At 43.1% G+C, this 19,298-nt stretch overlaps 1 protein-coding gene across 1 annotated transcript; it reads right to left on the bottom strand.

The window, feature by feature from the left end:
• Positions 1 to 14,283: 14,283 nt before the first annotated feature.
• LOC143150685 (uncharacterized) lies at positions 14,284 to 18,094 on the bottom strand. Its single transcript, XM_076319132.1, has 5 exons — positions 17,975 to 18,094; positions 17,548 to 17,894; positions 16,798 to 16,879; positions 16,051 to 16,429; positions 14,284 to 14,883 (listed from the first exon to the last, which is right to left on the bottom strand). The coding sequence occupies exons 1-5, from the start codon at positions 18,092 to 18,094 to the stop codon at positions 14,513 to 14,515; spliced, it is 1,299 nt and encodes a 432-aa protein (XP_076175247.1). The 3' UTR covers positions 14,284 to 14,512.
• Positions 18,095 to 19,298: the final 1,204 nt, after the last annotated feature.

Raw genomic sequence — 19,298 nt, 5'->3', positions numbered from 1 at the left:
GGCGCATGATTACCTACATCGAACCGGGGGACCTCGTGCTCGCAAGAAGGACCGCGCGAGCAGAGCTCCTCTCCTCCTCGCGGTGACAACCGCACCAGGACGATTCTCGGGAGGTAGAGGAAGAGAGAGGATCGATCGATCGCGCGGCAACCGAAATCGTCCAACGGCGCCGATTCTGGACGCGCTAGGTGCAGCAGCAATATTTGATATGCAAACCAGGAGGGGGATGCCCCACTCCAGCTACCCGAACGCGAGGAATTCCGGACTCACCGGTGATGCTCCAGTTCCTTGAAGCCGAGCGCGAGTCGAACCTCGCTCATCGTGGGAGACGCAGAGGGACTCGTTTGTGAAGGTAGATTTGTTTATTGTGGATAACTTTGATGCTTTTTTTTCTTTGTACTTTGGATAATAATGCGATGGACAGTGTCAGGTAATAGACACTGAATCGTTAGAATCGAGTAAATGCGTTTCGGAAATTGGTTGGGAATTTAGAGGTACTTTCCTTTGTAGAAGGAAAAGCTAGAATGTGGGTAATACTTTTCTGTTAGAGGTGTTTGGTATGGGGTATTTATACCATATAACGTCGCATTTTGTATCAAACAATTATCTTAGTAATTTACTTTTGATACCTTCGGTTCTTCGTGACATATTCAGAGTAGATTTATCTGTAATAAATAACTTTGGGCGGATGGAACACTGCTAAGAAAAATAAAATAACGCGCGTATAATTAACAAAATTTGTGTAAATTGTCCTAAGAAAAGAAAAACTGGACAATTACAGTCTTCAATTTCTATCTTAGCAATAGAGGAAGTATAGAAAGGTTACTATAGATTTTCCTAAGAAGAAAGAGCACATCCACACAGGACAATCTATAGTATCTAATTTCCATCTTAGCAATAGACGAAAAGTAAAGAAATTACCATTGATCGTCCTAAGCAAAAAAAAGAACACATCCACTCGGGACGATCTTACACCCTTTGATTTCCATTTCAGCAATAAACTAGACGATAAAATAAATAGTTACCGTAGATCGGTCCCAAACGAAAGAAACGTCACATCGTTGGAACTCGAGCAGAGAAAAAAGTCTGTACTTGCGATATATTTCCCAAGCGTTCGAACGATTTTCCATTTTAAAATGACGAGATCGAAGATCATCGTCGAAGAGTCGCTCGTTTTTGTTCGAAAGCCGGGTACGAACGAAAAATCTTCCCCATAATCGAGGGAATTAAGGCCAATTTCCATGAACATTGCTCGCCCGGTTCGAATGCTCCGATGTTTTTTCAGGCCTCGGACGGGGCTCATTGAATTGAATCAGCCGGCATTAAGTCGGATTATACCTAAACGTTCGAGATGAAACGCATCGCGGACAGATATATTAAGGCTGTCAGTCGAGACGGAAGGCTACATGATCGGACTGGAAACGAAGCCAGACGCAAAACGAGACCGCGGATGCCATCGGCTTCATTCACCGGGGGCAGACGCTGGGCGCGGCGATGAAGCACGCGACAACTCTCGAGACTGTGAACCGTTAACATCCCGTGGAACTCGACGAGTCGCGTCCTGTCCGCCTTCTAGGATCATCGATCGATACGGAGGTCGAGTACGGCCGCGACTGGGAAAAACCGTTCGTTATCCATACCGCTCCAGACTGTTAACGCGTACGACCGCGCCGGAACTGTTATCGCGCTGTCCGAGAGATTTACCTGCTCGTACAGTCGCATTCTTGCCACGAGGAAAAAGAATTCTGTACGTAAAAAAAAAAAATAAAGACGTTAGTTAGTGCGGTACGAAAAGATTTTTAGAGTTACTTTTTGCTGAGGACTCTGCTAGAGAGATTAGAGAATCAAGGTTTTATATATTAACTCTATAGAAGAAACGGTAGTTAGTGCGATATGGTAAGATTTCTAGAGTAAGTTTTTGTTGAGGACTCTGTTAGAGGGATTAGAGAATCAAGGTTTTATACATTAAATGTATAGAACGAATGTTAGTTGATTCGGTGTGGTAAGATTTTTAGAGGAAGTTTTTTTTTAGAATTTTGCTAGAGGGATTAGAGAATCAAGGTTTTATACATTAAATGTATAGAACGAATGTTAGTTGATTCGGTGTGGTAAGATTTTTAGAGGAAGTTTTTTTTGAGAATTCTGCTAGAGGGATTAGAGAATCAAGATTTTGTATATTAGTCAGCTATGCACTGGTATTCTTTCTGTGAAGTATTCTCAATAGATGAAACGCTAGTTGAAGTGTTATAGTAAGATTTTTAGAGGAAGTTTTCGTTGAGAATTCTGCTAGAGGGATTAGAGAATTAAGGTCTCATATATCAGCTGTGTAGAACGAACGGTAGTTAGTGCGATATGGTAAGATTTCTAGAGTAAGTTTTTGTTGAGAACTCTGTTAGAGGGATTAGAGAATTAAGGTCTCATATATTAGCTGTATAGAACAAACGCTAGTTGATGTATTACGGAAAGATTTCTAGAGTAATTTTTTGTCGAGAACTCTGTTAGAGGGATTAGAGAATTAAGGTCTCATAAATTAGCTAGCTATGCACTGGTATTCTATCTGTGGAGAAGTTTCTGTACAGAATAAACGCTAGTTGGTGCAGTACAAAAGAATTTTTAGAGTAATTTTTTGTTGAGAACTCTAACGTATGGCTGGTTAACAACAGTATTCCACATGATGATCGATCTTTAGAATATTTGAAGATCAATAGGTAGAAGGTAAAAAAATTATTGAAGAGAGAAGAGAGTAATTTAAATAGAAATATACAGGGTGACTCGACAAAAGATACGAATACAAATACGAAAAAGAAGAAGAGATGTTTCTTGAGTAAGAAAAAGAAATTATTTTCTTTAACTTTTCAAAGCTACCGAATCATGTGTACACGTACGACACGAATATTTCAATTACCGCGTTATTTTTCAAGCCACGAAACACAAATAACGTTACGTAGACGTCCAATGAACGCCCAACTATTCGATTCTCTGTTTATTACGAAATAATTTTCTATGTTTACCGTACAGAGTATATTTGTAAATATTCTACAAAATATTATTGTACATTCCTTAGATGGATGCATACGATACGGAAGTATAAAAAATGTATATGTTACGCTTGTTAGACCACTCCAGCTTGCTTTATGCAACACTACTCTATACCCAATAAATCTCCACATCTTTTGTATTAATTATTTTGCACTCCTTTGTATCGAATCGAAAGCTGTTACGTATCTATCGTAAGTTTCGTCCACTTTATCACGGTACGAGCACGATTTCGTAACAAGAAAAAACCACCGTTGCAATGTCAATAAGCAAATACCACGTTCCGTTACAAAACGACACGCAAACAGAGTGGTAAATACGCGCAATTCGTTTCTCACCGCTTCACGTGCATTTATAACACGTATACAATAACAAGAAAATTTAAATACACAAAGAACCTACGTTACTTTCATTTACAAAAATTACTTTCATCGAAAAGAAAGCTCCACCAAACATTACACGTTACATTGTGTTGTTCGAAAAATCATTTCGTTTTCCAAAATGGAGAATATATAATTTAATCAAACGTTTATACACTCGAAAAAAAATCGTGTTTCATTTTCACAAAAAAAAAGAACAAAATAATTTTCCGAACAACCTAATAATACATGCAAAGATAATAAAAAAAATTCCAATCTACAATAAACACGCCCTACATTTATTTACAAAGAATACTTCTATCATTGGGAACACTCTTTCCGCAATTGTTCTCCGCGCGTAAGGATCGAGCCAAACCGTGGATCAACGTCCTCCATAGTTCGTGCCTCCTAGCATGAATCCTCCTCTATGAAACGATGACGCAACCAAGCACGATGATCAGAGGTTTGCTACGACCTCCTCGTCCAGTTCCAATGGCATCGACCCGATGTCCAAGCCATCGTGAGTTTATGCGGCAGCGCAATTATGCGCTCTCCTGGCCGAGCGCAGAAAAAGATGACGGATGCGCAAGCGCGAGCGACGCGCGCCCCCTCGCGCCACCGGGAGATATGAATTTCAAATTTCGGCGCGCCGCTGAGATTTTTGCTGGGATTTCGTTCGACTTAATTTCATATCCAATTAGATCGCGCTCCGCTCGCGGCGGGAAAAAGTCTCTCGTCTCGTCTCTACCGCTCTGGTGTGGAGGGAGGGGGGAGTGAAGGGGGATTGGAGGTGGGATACGTTCAGAAATTGATGGTTGCTCGATCGTTGCGAAGCATGCAAATCGCGGAAACCGTGATGCCGTGTCGTTGCTCGTCGAAGCCCATCGAATCATCAACGACGATTTTTAATTGCCCCGTAATGGAGGGGGGCGTCGTATCATTAACTTTGTAACATTTTTTAACGAGCGCCAATTTTCACTTTTAGCGATTCGAGCGCGGGTACGAAGTGTAAAATGTTCTGGGGATTGTTATAATTAATGAGAATTAATAATAATAGCTGCGCCCCCCGTTGCGATCTTAATTGCAATGAATTCCTAATTTACCTGTCTACCCGCGGTAACGTAAATCGAGCCCCTCCGGGATTACCTACTCCTTCCCTTTATTATGAATTAAAAGCGCGTTAACTTTAGACGTTGCTAACGATTAGGATCAAGGGTCGGGCTAATTAGAGGCGTAACTGGCAGGTCGTTGGTTGTATAATAGGAGCGTATATTTAAGTAAATACGACTTATCGTGGCGTTACGGGTTCCTTTCGTACACTGGTCGATCAATTTCCATTCGAGTTGATCGGTATCGAATCGGTGCAACCCCTAAGTATGTGTGAATTGTACAATTCTCTTAGAAATTACATTTTTAGCCGGTTTATGTTACCTTTATAAGCGGATTATTTTGCGCGATATTAATTACAAAGTGGAGGCACGGGAGAATTGAAACTAATTAATTTTTTTACGCAACCCCCGAGTACGTATGTTGAAAGGTGTTTTTTAAAATTTCATACTTTTCTCATGGAGAACGTTTTCACCGATTGATATTACTGCAGATAAGTTGCTCCTCGCAGTGTTAATTGCATACGCGAAGCGTAAGAGAATTGAAATCAATTAAAGAACGAGTCGCGTCAGTTCGACGTAACCTTCGGGTACGCGAATTCAAAGTGTTCCTCGAACAGATTCAATACACCCGCGAGCAACAATTTCCCAATTTCACGGGGATCTTTATAAACGGTTAATTTCACGCGATACCGAGTGCAAAACCGGGCAGAATCGAAACCCTCGAACGATGTCGGAACGAAATTGCTCACCCTAAAAGATATATTCGCGTAACGCGTTGAATCATTTATTACACCACGGAGTAATTTCCGTAATCTAAAGCCGGAAGAGACGATAAATAGTCTCGCGGCGTAATTATATTCTCCATCTGTTTGCATGGTTAACACTGAGAACAGAGTCGTGCGCATATCGTTCTATCGAACAATCGGCCGGCACCTACACCGAAACCACGAGCCGCGGTGACATCAGATCGAGTCCAAGCTTCGGAACGGTTTTCGCGTATTTATATAACGAAACCGCACCGAGGAGCCGACAAACAGACTGTGATAATGGATTCGCGTTATCTTGCCCAATAACAATCCTGGCCGAGCCGCTCGCGAGGCATCGAAGTCGGTGCTCGTAACGATGTTATAATTGCTCGCTCCTCGCTTACCTCGCGCGTGACGATATTTCGCAAACGGCGATGCTAGGGAATTTATATAATGGAATAATAATTTGCGTAATGTAATAATAGAAGAATCATCGCGCACCGCGCGGAAAGGGAAAGGGAAAATGGAAAGCGATTCGCGAAGCGACGAGGGGGCCTCTTCCCACCCCCACCCCACCCCACCCCCCTCTCGCTATGTGGCTCCATTTTGGGCCTCACGGATCGCCGATTAACCAGAAGAGGCGATGAAAGAGTTCGATGAAATAATGACGGGATCGGGTCGATAAATAGTACGCCTCTCGCGGGTCTCAGGGGCGGAGTGAGCCAGCTGGAGGGGGAAGAGAGGGACCGTTGGGACCCTACGGGGCCCGCGCTAATGCCAGCCGAGGGTAGACAGCTATCAAAAGCCCGTATTTAAATATTATCAATGAAATTACAGTGCTCACTGCTTGCGAGGGCTGCTCGATCATTACCGACTGGCAATTCGGCCTCTTTAATCGCCGTTGTCAATACTAATCGACATCGTCGTTATTTAATATTCCACGCCGTGTTTTTTCTTTTACGGGGACCAACCGGGGCATACACGCGGACCACGAGGGTACGGAGACCGCGAGTCTCGCGTAATTTTAACGAAAATTAACCACCTCGTTATGCCGTACGATAATTGAGAACGTTTTTTCTTTTCCGTTTTTTACAGATAACAAGGTTAAACGAGAGGAAGAGAGCCCGCGGGGCCCAACGAACCCCCTCGAAGAAGAACACTTGTTCCTCGCAGAATATGTATACTTCGCATATTGTAATGGATACCGTAATCACTGCTGCCACTGCTGCTACTGTTAACACGAGCAATAAAACTATTACTCCTACTAATTATTATGTATTACAATAATAATCATGTTTGCGCTGCTAAGGAGTAGAGTTGAAACACGCTTTGATAAGAATAAATTAACCTAAGTCCGAACAGAGTTTTATTTAATTCCACCACGTCGAAGGGAGGGTGATTCGTAACAGAGTAGCTTTTAAAGTGTCGCGGGATTTCTAATGGTGAGAAATTTCAAAATTCAGAGACTGCGGGTTCTTGGAAGTGACGTCATTTCCAAGAAATCCATGCAATTAAAATTTGCGGGTCTTCAAATGAACTATTCTCGAATTTTGAAACTTTGGTATCAGGAGAACATGATGTGCGAAGAGGTGGCACGATAACGTCGATTCTTGGAAGTGACGTCATTTCCAAGAATTCCTAAGCTTTGGCTGAAATTTTCGCCGATTTTAGAACTTTAGTATCAGGAGAACATGATGTGCGAGGAGGTGGCACGATACCGTCGATTCTCAGAAATGACGTCAGTTCCAAGAAATACCGCAAATTCTTAGAACGGTGAGCAACGGTAAGTCACCTTCTGGGGGGAGAGGTATAAATAGAGCCGCCGGTCACTGAAAATTTCATTCCGCCGGGAGCCTCCGAGGTGGACGGGTCTCCTTTTTGGATACCTGGACCGCCGAGTTTCGGAAACTAGGAAATGACGTCATTTCCAAGAAATTCCGACAATTCACAAAAATGACGTCATTTCCAGGAAATGCCGAAAATTTCGAAAATTCTCAGAAATGACGTCATTTCCAAGAAATCTCGAAAATTCTCAGAAATGACGTCACTTCTAAGAAATTCCGAAAATTCTTAGAAACGAAAGTAACGGTAAGTCACCTTCTGGGGGGGGGGGGAGGTATAAATAGAACCGCCGGTTGCTGAAAATTTCATTCCACCGGGAGCCTCCGAGGTGGACGGGTCTCCTTTTTGGATACCTGGACCGCCGAGTGTCGGAAACTCTAGGAAATGACGTCATTTACATGACATTCGGAAAATTCAAAGAAATGACGTTATTTCAAGGAAAATCCAAAAATTTCGAAAATTCTGAGAAGTGACGTCATTTCCAAGAAATTCCAAAAATTCTCAGAAATGACGTAATTTCTGAGAATCCGCGGAGTAAGAATACCTCCTCGGCTATCATGTTCTCCTGATACCAAAGTCTAAAAATCGGCAAAAGTTCGTTTGAAATTCGCGCCAAGTTTCAATTCGCAGGATTTCTTGGAAATGACGTCATTTCCAGGAATCGACGTTATCGTGCCACCTCTTCGCACATCATGTTCTCCTGATACCAAAGTCTGAAAATTGGCAAAAGATCGTTTGAAATTCGCGCCAAGTTTCAATTCGCAGGATTTCTTGGAAATGACGTCATTTCCCAGAATCGAAGGAATCGTGCCACCTCCTCGCACATCATGTTCTCCGGATACCAAAGCACCAAAAATATGAAATTTTCTAAAACTTTTGCCAGATTTTCAGACTTTGGTATCAGGAGAACATGATGTACGAGGAGGTATTCGTACTCCGTTGATTCTCAGAAATGACGTCATTTCCAAGAAATCCTGCGAATTGAAACTTGGCGCGAATTTCAAACGAACTTTTGCCGATTTTTAGACTTTGGTATCAGGAGAACATGATGTGCGAGGAGGTATTCGTACTCCGTTGATTCTCAGAAATGACGTCATTTCCAAGAAATCCTGCGAATTGAAATTTGGCGCGAATTTCAAACGAACTTTTGCCGATTTTTAGACTTTGGTATCAGGAGAACATGATAGCCGAGGAGGTATTCTTACTCCGCGGATTCTCAGAAATTACGTCATTTCTAAGAATTTTCGGAATTTCTTGGAAATGACGTCACTTCTGAGAATTTTCGAAATTTTTGGATTTTCCTGGAAATGGCGTCATTTCTGTGAATTGTCGGAATTTCTCGGGAATGACGTCATTTCCTAGAGTTTCCGAAACTCGGCGGTCCAGGTATCCAAAAAAGGAGACCCGTCCACCTCGGAGGCTCCCGGTGGAATGAAATTTTCAGAGACCGGCGGCTCTATTTATACCTCTCCCCCCAGAAGGTGACTTACCGTTGCTTACCGTTCCAAGAATTTGCGGAATTTCTTGGAACTGACGTCATTTCTGAGAATTGTCGGAATCGTGCCACCTCCTCGCACATCATATTCTCCTGGTACCAAAGTCCGAAAATCGGCAAAATTTTGTTTAAAAATCCCGAAAGTTCAGTCCGCGGTAATTCTTGGAAATGACGTCATTTCTGAGAATTCGCGGAGTAAGAATACCTCCTCGGCTATCATGTTCTCCTGATACCAAAGTCTGAAAATCTGGTAAAAATTTTAGGAAATTTCATAATTTTGGTACTTTGGTATCCGGAGAACATGATGTGCGAGGAAGTGGCACGATTCCGTCGATTCTTGGAAATGACGTCATTTCCAAGAAATCCTGCGAATTGAAACTTGCCGCGAATTTCAAACGAACTTTTGCCAATTTTCAGACTTTGGTATCAGGAGAACATGATGTGCGAGGAGGTATTCGTACTCCGTGAATTCTCAGAAATGACGTCATTTCCAAGAAATCCTGCGAATTGAAACTTGGCGCGAATTTCAAACGAACTTTTGCCGAATTTCGAAACTTTATACAATTTTTAACTTAAAAATGCGATTTTAGGAAGGGAAAAGAAGCGTCTAATTGAAAAACACTCGAATTATACGAAAGTTTTATTGTTTATTAACGTAAGCATACATTTTGCACATGATAGTAACAAGTGTCGTGTGTAAACATTTTTGCAATAATAACTACGTGTGTATACATTAATGTTAATGCATTTTGCGCATGTTCCATGGGTCGAATCGAAAGCTGAGTAGATCCTCGACGTAAATCTATGCATCCTTATAGGACAAGCGCTGATCGATGGTTGACGACTTCCAATTGTATGGTTGCCGGTTGTCCGATGATATAGTTCATTAATTTTGATAGTTGAACCAAATGTAGCTCCCACATAATGCGCAAATACAATTTAATATGTAATATTCGCATTACACTCCTAGATGGTTAAATATCCATTCTTGGTCTCGCCTGTGCTTCGACTGAAAAACACAATATCGCAACAAATTAAATGCAGAAACAGACATAATTCACCTATCCTACATCTACCAAGATATGAATCTCTGCCATTAATACCAGGAAACTTGATAATCGAGTTCTACTCGGAACGCAAACATCTTCCGAAATATTATTACAAAATTTCGAGTAAACACAATATAGGAGTACAAAAAAGAAAATACTTACCCAAGATTGGCAACGTTATAACCGATTGGAGCTGTAAAGATTAAAAATGATACTCCTTACGAAAAATTGTCACCGAACTTATTTTTTCACACAGATTCACTCCCTTTGGTCCCCCACCGTGTTTTCGGAGTACCGCGTTACACGAGGGTCGCGCGTAATCATTTCTCGATCACTGTACAATGCTACCAATTAAAACTCGCGAAATAGGAACGAAGAAACAGCCCGCGAGGAGGAAGGGACCTCCCGAGCGTGAGCGTCGAACGGCGCCGACTTTCAACGCAGAAAGCAACATTGTAATTGCACAAACACCGAAACGTTCAACAGATCGGTCGACGTTACACACACACACACGCGCGCGCGCGCGCGCGCACACACACACACATATACTCTGAACATTGTAACAAACCGCGACTCCGCAATTAGGCTACCCGCGCGGGGGGGTACGGGCGAAAGAAATAGTATCGACGCCCCGTATCTGGCCGCGCGAAGGGGGGCAGACATTAGCATACACCGGCGAATGGAGCAGCGACGGCGGGAGAAAATAATTAAAGCTTCTGCGATCGTTATCTAAATAATTAGAAGTTGGCGTGACTCTGCATAAGACCGCGCGCACCGTACGCGTCCGCGCGAATTGTCAGATCGTAGATTCCGAGCCCGAGCACGGGCATAATTAGGCGGGAAATATGAATCGCGGGGGAATTCCCCCTGTGTATACATGCGCGCAGGCGCCTGTGTGTATTCAAATCGCGACACCGTGGCGAGGAAGAGACGTGTCAAAATCCAGCGCCACAGTTTTTCCACGAGCGGGAGGTTGCTCGAATCGCGCGCGCCGACTTCCTCGATGAGTCACCGCGCGATCGCCGGGTGGGGGGAGGAGGGCAGGAGTGGGGGAGGTGGAGCTCGCCTCACTTTCGACACCTTTGCGCAATCGCGGTATGAATATCTCGTCATGGAACTGCGAAAAAACAGCGAGCGAACTCGCGGCTACGCGCTCGGCCCATGTAAATGCGCGCGCGGGAATCCTCGAAGCGTAGACAATTGAAATATATAACAAAGCGTGCACGGGGGCACGTCTTGCCGGCGTGGATGTGGTTGAATTTGTGATATAATGCCGGCAAGATAACAGGCGGAGGTTTTGCGACTGGTTACCCATACTATCTGCTCCTGTCAGCACCGTGTCACCGCGGGTCTGAGCGATAACTCGCGGACTTGTTCGCACGGAGCGTTATTCATCGCTGCTCTCACTTTCTGCTTTGTCGTTCAAGGTGTACAGACTTTTTTGGGCACGTGGTAAGTAAGACGGAAGGCCTTTCGTTGAGTGTGTCTTCGTCGGACGATGAGCGCGGGAGCTTTGACAGCCTGACGGTGCAGTGGGTGAAATTTGGAGATGCGTTGCCTCGTGTGCGTCGGGAATGTGAACAAGGAACGATGAGAACGAACAAAGAGCAGTTAACGCGATACAGTTGGTTTCAAAAAGTAACGTAGATCGCCGTTTGACAACCTGAGAACGCAGTAGGTGAAATTTAGTAGCTGTCGATGGTTTGTGTGCATCAGAAATGAGACTGAGAAACGGTTAGAACGAGCAAAATGCAGTTAACACGATGCAGTTAGTTTCGAAAACTAATGAAGGTCACTTGTTGACAACCTGAGAACGCAGTAGGTGAAATTTAGTAGCTATCGATGGTTTTTACGCGACATAAATGAGAGTGAGTAACAGTAAAAATAAATTAAATACAGTTGACACGATACAATTAATGTAGAAGTTTTCGAAAATTGATGGAAATAACTTTTCGACAACCTGAAAACGCAGTAGGTGAAATTTAATAGCTATCGATGGTTTGTTTACATCAAGAATGCGAGTGAGAAACAGTGAGAATGAGATACAATTAACAGGACGCAAACAGGGCTCCATGAAGTGGTAGGAATAATACCACGATAAGTATCTTTCCGGAAACTGCACTCGAGTTCGGCATTAATTCGATATTAGCTCAATATTTCTCGTTAGTGGCTCAAACACGACTCGGTCGCGCATCTAGTCTAAATTTTCCTACCCATCGTGTACTCAACGAGAAGTGTTCAATTCTTTGACACACGACGCTCAATTGTCATCGATCTTTAATTCTTCATTGTCGTTCCTTCTTAACGAAAAGAAACTCTTATCCAAGTATTTTATTTTGCTACAATTTACTCTTACCTCGTCTATGTCCCATCGTCGTTCCAAATTGTCACCAGAGCGACCAGACGTCGTAATTGCAGAACCCCAGGGACCGTTTAAGACTCGCAGGAAATTTTTGCGCGTATTCGATGAGAGTTTCTCTAGCTCCCAGGTGTTCCAAACGCATCATGAATTCGTGAATAGAGACGGAAAAACGTGGCCAGGAGGCGACATGCGTGGCGGCATCGTCAAAGAGTTCCTCCCGGAGGATCGCGAATCACAGATGCAATCAGATAAAGGACGGTTCTTCTCGGATTACCGTATGCGAGCCCCTGCTGTGTCCACGCACCTTAAAGTACCATTCTCACGTGCGGCGACACAAGGAGGGCTCACGTGCTCGAGATACAGTTGAGACCGACGTGCAGGCGGCTCGCGTATTATCAAGACCAAATTATATAATGTACCCTTGAAAAGAATTCTGGGGGTACCGGGTATCCTCGGTCAACGGAAGATCAGAGAATCTACGTGGAAAAAAAAGAACTGTGTGAGAAAATAAATGTTTGCAATCTAATCGAAACCATAGAATTACGACTCTACGTCCAGTGACCTTTTACCACTCCTCGTAGATTTATTTATAGTATATTTCATTTGGGAATTTTTTGAGAAAAATTTCAAAAGGTAATTATCGTCCTCGAAAAGCGACACCTTCGTTTTTTAATCAGATTTGTGGCCTGATGATACTCTCGAGCGCAAAAAAAACGCTATATCTGTCGTACTTTTAGTTTGAAAAATTCTAGAGTAAAGAATTGTACCGTAACAAAATTCTAGCGCAAGAAAAATCTACTCCGGAAAAGATTCTAGCGAAATAAAAATTATAGTGCAAAAGAATTCTAGCGTAAGAAAAATTCTAGAGTGAGAAAGGACTCTACCGTAGGTAAATTCTAGCGCGAAAAATTCTAGAGTATAGAAATTGTGCCATAATAAAATTCTAGCTCAAGAGAATTCTAGTCGAGAAAGATTGTAGCATTATAAAAATGATGAGGTAAAAGAATACCCAACCAATGGAAAATTCCAGGATAAAAGAAACTCTACTTTGGAAAAATTCTCGAGTATTTAAAATCACAAGATGGTACCGCTATCGAGTCCTCGATTTGTTCACGTACCTTCGATTAAACAATTACTCCCGGGGGTCCGTCGCGATCCAAACGAATTCGTTCGTATTGTTCAGTAATCACGGAACAGTCACGTTCGAGCGATACCGAACAACCACTATGATTATACGAGGCACCTTGATGACGAACCTAAGCCTAGCCTCGAAAGTCGGCGGAGGCTGCGACGTGTTCAAAAGGCAATTCGAACTGAAATTAATCGGGATTTTGTTTCGCTGCAGGGTGCTTATTAAGGCCAAGTTCTTATTAAAGCTCCATGGGCATGCAAACACGGACCAGCGGGGAAAAGCTGGCCATTTCTAATTGATGAACAGGCCTCTATTAAAGGCAAACGTGACCGAGACGCGGACAATGAGTTACACGCTGAGACCCGATTCTATTCGTTTTTCATTTTTAAATGTCCAGGTATGCAGGAAGTAATCGACAATTCTTGACATTCGAATCAAACGACAAGTATCGAATCACGTGCCTTATAAATATTTCACCTTTCTATCTCTAATGCACGCTAACCTGGAATTTACATTCCACCTTTATCCACTCACTCTTAGCTACTCCTATCCATTCCTTTTCATCAGACTTCCAACCGTTCAAGTCTCTTGTACATCACCCATATCGTATCTTCTCCCGATCTGTGCCTCGTTTAAAGACACATTGAATGTTGTTGGTTGTAAGTTACAACTATTACAAGACTCCATCTTTCTATCTCTACTACTTAATCCACACTGGAGTCTACATTCCACTTTTATCTACTCACTCTTAACTACTCCTATCTACTCCATTTTATCAGGCTTTCGAAGTTCCGAGTATCTGTCTCCTATACACCATATTGTCTCGTCTCCTGACACGTGCCTCGTTTAAAGACATTGTCGAGTTCTTCGTTCCATACTTTTCCAAAATTTAATTCACTAGCTACGTCTGTACCTGGTCACTTGTGTATACCTATTTCGTTAAGGTACTTACACACGGTTAATATTATTCTGCAACAATATTCACTGTCTATATTCTAGATTGATACATTGAGACAATCAAAATGTATTTGGTATTATAGAAGTCTTGCTGATACTATTGAAAAAAGAAAATCTTAAAAATAATAAACACCCACTAATAATTGAAACTTCGAAATAATATTACATCGAAAAGAAAAATTGAAAACCTCGATAATAGTAGCCCGAGTGAACCATCGTTTTTCAAATATTATCGACGCAATATTATTGAAACAATAATCGTGTGTGAGTACCATTACTTACTATTTCATAATAAAATATTTATTATTACATCATTATTAAAACACGAATGTACAGATACCTCCCCGTATAGAAGTAACTCGGACAGTGAGATCGGTCGCTTTGAAGATAAAACTCTCGACTGTGTTCACGTATCAAGGTTACGATCAACGATTTTTGGCATTCGAGTTCAACGGAGTGCTCGTCGATCTCGGTCTGAAGAACACAATCTGCGTGACCGAATCCATGAAGCCACGATCGATTTTCCTTCTTGACGGATTTCTAATGGTCGCCACGCATTTGTGCGCCTTGAGCTGATACCGCTCGCCGTACTGACGCCCGCAAAAATCGCATTTGTAGGGTTTCTCGCCGATATGACCGTAAATGTGCTTCGCCAGTTTCGTTTTCACGCTGAACCGCGACTTGCAGAGATCGCACTCGAAACGTTTCACGCCTGTGTGACGATACCTGTGAACCTTCAGGCCCCAGGACCTCCTGTAACACTTGCCGCAGTCTTCGCACTTGTAGGGCCTCACTCCTGCGAAAGAGAAACGATGCCAAAATGATTCGCATAAATTCCTTCCTAAGAATGTCTTACGTAACCTTGTTCGACGTATATGGAATGTTGTCATTCAAATTTCCCTCGTGTAACATATAGAAAACATATTTTTCAAAGGAAAGTAATCAATAGTAAAAATATAATTTTTGGCAAAATTTTGTACCGAATTATTTTAAACCGTCGCAAAAAATATTAATAGTACGATTGTGTTTAGTTGAGTCACCCAAATTCATAAGCTACAGTCACCGTAAAATAAATTGACCGTTCAAGGTCACTGCCCCAAACGTCGATGCTTAAGATAAAGAACCGTACAAGGATAGCCAAATTATATTCTAACGAGCATTCGGAGTTCATTTGACATTGTTACAACTCTAACAAAAAAACACACACACCCTGAGGACCTCGACTCCCAAAAATACGTTCAAGAAAATTAGATACCGCAAATTGCATCATTTATTAATTTTCTACGAAACTACTCTAAATCCACCGCGAGCAATACTACTCGCGACAGATCTCCTCCAAAAGCAACCTCCCTCCCTCCCCCATGTATATTACAATTGTCAGAAACGGAGACCGTTTACGTTCCCGAGTTCACCCGGTGAAACATCATCATCATCGCCGGTTGAATAATACCTCCCGGAACGCAACAGAACGGAATAAAGCGTAGACTCCCAGCGGAGGCGGAGGGGTTAATTGGCAGCCGTGTAACACCCGTAAGTAAGCTCCACGATGCTTGATTTTCTAATTAATACGCGGCCGCCGCCGGTTAAGCACTAAAAGAGAGGCGTGTGTGTAACGGGCTCTGCCCCCGCTTATCTGCGATTTTTATGTCTCAATACCGTCTCGAATTTATATGAGAAAGCAAAGCGCCGCGACGACGAGTCTCCTACCACTCTCGTGCCACGGAGTAGTTTGAACTCTCTTCGGGCGTTTTCCCTTGCGACGCGCTTCCGTGCCTCGTTGTGAGAATATTCGCATTGGAGTCTCGGCTAACGAGTGACGGTCGGTGGTGGGGGGTGACGCGTATACACCTAGACGGTGGTGGGGGGTGACGCGAGTACATCTAGACGGTGGTGGGGGGTGACGCGTATACACCTAGACGACGGTGGTGGGGGAACGATGTGGGTACAGGACGAACGGTCTCACCGTAGTGCGAGAGTATGTGATGCTTCAGAGCGCCTTTTAGGTGAAAACGACGCTCGCAGATGTCGCACTCGAACCTTCTCACGCCGGTGTGCGTCAGCTTGTGGGTCTTCAGCACCGAGGAACGTTTGAACTTGGCGGGGCAGAGGTCGCACTCGAACGGGAGATCCGCCGTGTGCACGATCATGTGCGCGCGCAGGCTACTGGGACGCAGAAATCGTTTCTTGCAGATCGGGCACTCGAACGGTTTCACGTTCGTGTGCATGAGTTTGTGGTCGCGCAGCGACTGACGATGGAGCAGCTTCTTCTTGCAGACTGAGCACTCGAACGGACGTCGCTTCGTGTGTGCTTCGGCACAGTGCAGCTTCAGCTGGTCCTTCTTCTGGGGTGGCAGGGGAAAGAGGATAAATAATTGTTGGGGACTTTTATGCAGGGTGTATCTAGTAAGTGAACAGAATGAAGTGTAATTTTGGTTCTACTGAAGATGGATTAAAGTTGTTGGAGACATTTCTACAGGGTATATTCAGTAACTGGACCAGACGAATTATAATCCAATCGAACGATTGCACTTTGCAACTGCACTGATGCACTCCTGCAAGAAATCACACTACTCGACTACATGCACCCTGTAGTTGGTCCAGCGAGAGGAATCGGTACATGTAAATAAGTGCATCGACTTTTCTATCAGTGTTTTTTATTTGGACGAAAGACAGTGATTTAATTATATAGTAAGGAGATATTTTAACGTACCTGAAATCGAAGAGCACAGTATCTGCATGCAAATGCCTTATATGGTTCGTGTATCTGTAGATGATCCTTCAGAGCTGCTGACCTTGAAACAAAAAGTGAATTGTGAGAACGATGGTCTCGAGTGGAAGAGAATGAATTCTTTTACTTCTTTTGGTTTTTTTATTTACCTTGGATATTTTTCAACGCATCACAATTTATTGTTTCCCCATAATTAAAGCTTTAGAAGTATATTTCACAAAAAAAATATCTCAAAAATTCCCAAATCTTCCCAAAATTGTCCCAAGGTACTCTACCAACCCTCTCGAGCGACACCATCGGTTAATTATTAATAACTCGTGTATTATTAAAGTAAATTGCTCCAAAAAATTCACGCAACGCCTTCTCGAGTACATTGATCGATACGAAAAGTTACGGTCTAATACAGCCAGTACTTCTCTTCGAAAAAAAATCTCAAAAAATCCCAAAAAATCCCAAAAATCCCAAAGATCGTTCGAACGACGCCTCGCATTGGACAATGCGTCGGTTTCTTGAATTTGAGCTCGTAATCGAGCAACGAATCTCGAATCGGCCAATAAAACAGAACCCATAAGGAAGAGAAGAAAAAGCCGCTAAGGAGGCCCAATCCGCGAATACATCGAGGATACTGATTAACATACATTGTTGCGTTAATCCCGTTCGCTTCTAATTAAATAAATCACACGAGTAATTACTTTGTTAACGGTCAAATACCTGATTAAAAGACGCACCTACCGTGAAAACTGTTTCCTACAAAAGCCGCACTGGAACAGTTTCCCGTGGCTGTGGCCGACCATGTGCGTCTTGAACTCCGCCTCGTCCGGGAACTCGATCCTGCAGACGCTGCACAGCAAGCGTTTTCCGCTCGTCAACGCCTCGATGTACTCCTCGAAGTCGACGTATTCATCGAAAGTTCCCGTTTCCGCTTTGCTCGACGCGAAGCTTCCTCTTGGACCGAAACCAGCGCGCGCGCGAACGCTCTCCAGCTTCCGCGTCTCGACGTCGATGGCGTCCTCGAAGTCCACTGCATCGTCCAGAGAAAAGTTCTCGATCTCGTCCAGGATCTCTGTCTTGATCTTCACCTTCGTCGAGTTTCAGTATTTTTTTTTTTTTTTTTTTTTTTTGTTTTTTAAATTCATCTTAAGCAGGGTTTCGTCGCAACCCCTTTCGTCGAGGCCTTCATTCGTGAGGCATTTTGAAAAAAATAGTAAATTCGGGAATAGGAACTCACGAACGAAATCGGTGTTGCAAGTTTGGTGTAGAATCGTAAGTTGTTCGTCATGTTGTTTAATGAAAGACACTTTTGGAACATTGGAATTTGAGAACGTAGTGGGAATTGTAAGTCTGATAGAGAAAAATAATCCCGATGCTGTATAATGTAATATTGTAATATTTGCAGGGGATTTTCAGGAAATAGTTACTTAAGAACGTAATGGAAATTGTAAGTTCCTTAGAAATGAAAGCTTCTAGCGTAATTCCAATATTTAAGAAACATTATCACAGCATCGTACGAAATACTTGTGCAACAAATTGCATCCATACCGACGCACTAATAAAATCAAACTAATTAACTATCCGCGTTTAATTTCCAACTTTAAACTCCGCAAAAACTCGTTCCCTTGTTTCTCAGATCGACGCGTACGACCTTTGTTCTTTTAAATCTTCTTTTACGCTCTATTTTTTTATTACGTATACACTCCCCCTTTATCGAATACCTACACGGACAAATTGTACGGGAACTGGCGCATTAACGAAGAAAAAACAAGGTCACTGTTCTCGTGTTTACGACGAGTTTAACCTTCGCCGTGTTCCACGACGGTCTTCCATATTCTTTTTTTATTATTTTTAATTTTTCTCTTCTTGTTTACATTCCTCGGTTTTCGTCGTAATCAACGATCGCGTTTCGTGGACATTACGTACGCGGGATATTAGATAATTTCGCGGCTGCTTCCGCGAGAAATGGTGGAAACCGGGGATAACGAAGCGTCGGTTAGGTAAGAGTCTCGTGACTCGGCTCGGTGGAAACCGCCTTTTATATAATCAATTATGCAATTAGAGCCGACCGAGGCGAAGATTTTACGACGAAATAATAAACGGGCGACCGCTCCGTTGCCCGCGATGTAGAGATTTCTTTTTTTCTCTCTTTCTTTCTTTCTTTCTTTCTTTCTCGAGCCACCGCCCCCGCCCCCCTCGAAGTTTTTACGACCTCATAACCTAATCAGTGATTCATTCACGAAAGGGTTCGAAAACGCGTGCTTACTTCCTCGCAACGCGCGCAACGCTTCCGAGTCCCGATTATTTTCACATCCTCGTCCGTGATAACCTCGTCGTCGTCCTCGTGCTTCGTTAACTCGCGAACCTCCTGGTCGTGGATGTACCTCGACATCGCGAGAAATGAAAATGAACGACGTGTAGGTGCTCGTGGGGCACAGACACGATTGGTGGGAACCACGAAACAACGAAACGACGAAACCTCGGTCGAATCG

The sequence above is a fragment of the Ptiloglossa arizonensis genome, chromosome 8, assembly GCF_051014685.1.
Source record: "Ptiloglossa arizonensis isolate GNS036 chromosome 8, iyPtiAriz1_principal, whole genome shotgun sequence".
Classification (NCBI taxonomy): Eukaryota; Metazoa; Arthropoda; class Insecta; order Hymenoptera; family Colletidae; genus Ptiloglossa; species Ptiloglossa arizonensis.
This window is presented reverse-complemented; position numbering and strand designations above follow the sequence as displayed.

Excerpts from the sequence above, each read along its gene's own strand:
- LOC143150685 (XM_076319132.1), bottom strand. The coding sequence starts at position 18,094 with ATGACGAACAACTTACGATTCTACACCAAACTTGCAACACCGATTTCG. Across the intron at positions 16,430-16,797 it reads ACTGTGCTCTTCGATTTCAG|AAGAAGGACCAGCTGAAGCT; the intron begins GTACGTTAAAAT and ends CTGCCACCCCAG. Across the intron at positions 14,884-16,050 it reads TCACATACTCTCGCACTACG|GAGTGAGGCCCTACAAGTGC; the intron begins GTGAGACCGTTC and ends TCTCTTTCGCAG.